This window comes from Myotis davidii, unplaced genomic scaffold (genome assembly GCF_000327345.1).
Source record: "Myotis davidii unplaced genomic scaffold, ASM32734v1 scaffold609, whole genome shotgun sequence".
NCBI lineage: Eukaryota > Metazoa > Chordata > Mammalia > Chiroptera > Vespertilionidae > Myotis > Myotis davidii.
Window position 1 is genome coordinate 1,116,255 of NW_006300164.1, and position 2,537 is coordinate 1,118,791.

General features: G+C 64.2%; 1 protein-coding gene across 2 annotated transcripts in view; it reads right to left on the bottom strand.

Annotated features, from left to right (window-relative positions):
- Positions 1 to 2,537, bottom strand: part of DPH7 (diphthamide biosynthesis 7) — a 7,876-nt gene that overhangs the window by 3,426 nt on the left and 1,913 nt on the right. Inside the window, exons 1-2 of one of the 2 annotated variants that reach the window (XM_015572380.1) lie at positions 691 to 847; positions 26 to 120 (exon numbers count right to left, since the gene is read on the bottom strand). In XM_015572380.1, coding sequence (XP_015427866.1) covers positions 26 to 120; positions 691 to 759 — 164 coding nt within the window. In that variant the 5' untranslated portion in view covers positions 760 to 847. Of the gene's footprint in view, positions 1 to 25; positions 121 to 690; positions 848 to 2,537 lie in introns of those variants that run through there. The other variant, XM_015572379.1, reaches the window with a different exon arrangement.

Sequence of the window (2,537 nt, forward strand, 5' to 3'; positions counted from 1 at the left end):
CATGAGTGCGAAGACCTGGCCTTACCTTCCCGCCTTCCCAGTGGACCAATCCAGGGACAAGGCCAGACACTGCTTGCTCAGGGCAAAGCTGGCAAACGGCTGCAGGGTGTAGGTGGTCTCCTGGGGGAGAGACCGCGTGAAGGGCAGCCCGGGACCCTGGGGGTCAGCCTCCAGCTCCGGCGGCCACCACGCCCTCTCGCCTTCCTTCACTCCCAGGAGAACGTCTGCACTCAGGGGCGGCCCGAGAGCTCACACACCTGCGGGAGGGATTCCCAGCCGCACCCTTGGGGAGGCAGGCTCTCTCCTCAGCCCCTCGCTGCCCGCGCTCCCCTCCCGCCCCCCAAGCTCTCACACCCCTTCGGGGCTTGGAAGGGCCCTGGTGGCCGCCCTCAGCTCCGCAGGCTGCTGGGCCTTCAGAGACACAGACGACACTTTCCTCTGGGTTCCTTTTCAAAAGCCAGGACTGGCCACTAAGTGCTGTCTCTCTCCTAAGATCTACTAGGTTTTATTACGCAACCTGGACCGCTTAACCCCACCCACAGGCTCCCAGCAGCTGCCCCTCAGGCGGCTCCCGGTTTACAGCTCCTGCCTCGTTCCTGGGTCCCGTCTTCCTCCCTCGTTCCCAGGACAGGCTGCTGCTCCCAAGGCCAGGATCCAGGCCTTTCCACCGGAGCCCTCTGCTGCCCGAACCCGAACCCGGCGCCCCTGGGCCTCCGCTCCAGCCCTCTCGCCGCAGGCCGTGTGCTCCAGAGCAGGCATGGCCCTGGGGGCTGTCCACGCCCCTCCCCGCAGGACTCGCAACGGTCAGGGCTGCTGTCAAACACCCAGCAAGTCCCCGCAGCGGTCCTGTGCTCTCCCAACTGTCGCTGAGAAGGGCCAGTCCCACGTAAGAGTCACTGCTGCCCGGCTGGTGCGGCTCAATGGTTGAGCCCCGACCTATAAACCAGGAGGTCATGGTTGTGGGCTCGATCCCCAGTGGGAGGCGTGCAGGAGACAGCTGATCAGTAATTCTCATCATCGATGTTTCTCCCTCTCCCTTCCTCTCTGAAATCAAGAAAAATGTATTAAAAAAAAGAAAAGAACGGTGGTCCAGGCTCCTTACAGAGGACCTTTCAGACCCATCGACAGTAAGCCAGCAGCCGTGGCTTCAGCCCTTCCGCGGGGGACACGTAAGCGACCTCCTCTCGGCGTGAGAGGCAGAACCCGCTGCTTTAAAGTGGGCTGTGCGCTGCCTTAACCCGCTGCGTGCCAGACTTCCCGGCCGAGACGAACCCCCGAAGACGCTCCCTCCCAGACCGTGCCAGACTTCCTGGCCGAGACGAACCCCCGAAGACGCTCCCTCCCAGACCGTGCCAGACTTCCTGGCCGAGACGAACCCCCGAAGACGCTCCCTCCCAGACCGTGCCAGACTTCCTGGCCGAGACGAACCCCCGAAGACGCTCCCTCCCAGACCGTGCCAGACTTCCTGGCCGAGACGAACCCCCGAAGACGCTCCCTCCCAGACCGTGCCAGACTTCCTGGCCGAGACGAACCCCCGAAGACGCTCCCTCCCAGACCGTGCCAGACTTCCTGGCCGAGACGAACCCCCGAAGACGCTCCCTCCCAGACCGTGCCAGACTTCCTGGCCGAGACGAACCCCCGAAGACGCTCCCTCCCAGACCGTGCCAGACTTCCTGGCCGAGACGAACCCCCGAAGACGCTCCCTCCCAGACCGTGCCAGACTTCCTGGCCGAGACGAACCCCCGAAGACGCTCCCTCCCAGACCGTGCCAGACTTCCTGGCCGAGACGAACCCCCGAAGACGCTCCCTCCCAGACCGTGCCAGACTTCCTGGCCGAGACGAACCCCCGAAGACGCTCCCTCCCAGACCGTGCCAGACTTCCTGGCCGAGACGAACCCCCGAAGACGCTCCCTCCCAGACCGTGCCAGACTTCCTGGCCGAGACGAACCCCCGAAGACGCTCCCTCCCAGACCGTGCCAGACTTCCTGGCCGAGACGAACCCCCGAAGACGCTCCCTCCCAGACCGTGCCAGACTTCCTGGCCGAGACGAACCCCCGAAGACGCTCCCTCCCAGACCGTGCCAGACTTCCTGGCCGAGACGAACCCCCGAAGACGCTCCCTCCCAGACCGTGCCAGACTTCCTGGCCGAGACGAACCCCCGAAGACGCTCCCTCCCAGACCGTCTCCATCGCGTTCCCTCCCACCCCAGGACGCCCATCCCCAGCCACTAACCTTGGATCCCAGCAGCTGGTACAGCCCTATGAGCCCATCAGCATCAGCCACAGCCAAGAGGGCATGGCCGGCCACCGGGACATGGCACCTGAGCGGGAGTTCACGTGCCAGTCAGAACGGGACACCGGGCAGCACAGTGCACCCCAGGAACTTGCCATTCACACAGAAGCCCCTACCCTGTTTTGGAGCCTACAACCCCGTGCCAACAAGATTCCCAGCTTACGAATCGTAACACCAGCACCACTGCTCAGAACGATCCTGACTCTGGGGCTCGGAGACCAACCAAGAAAAACAACCCCCAGGAA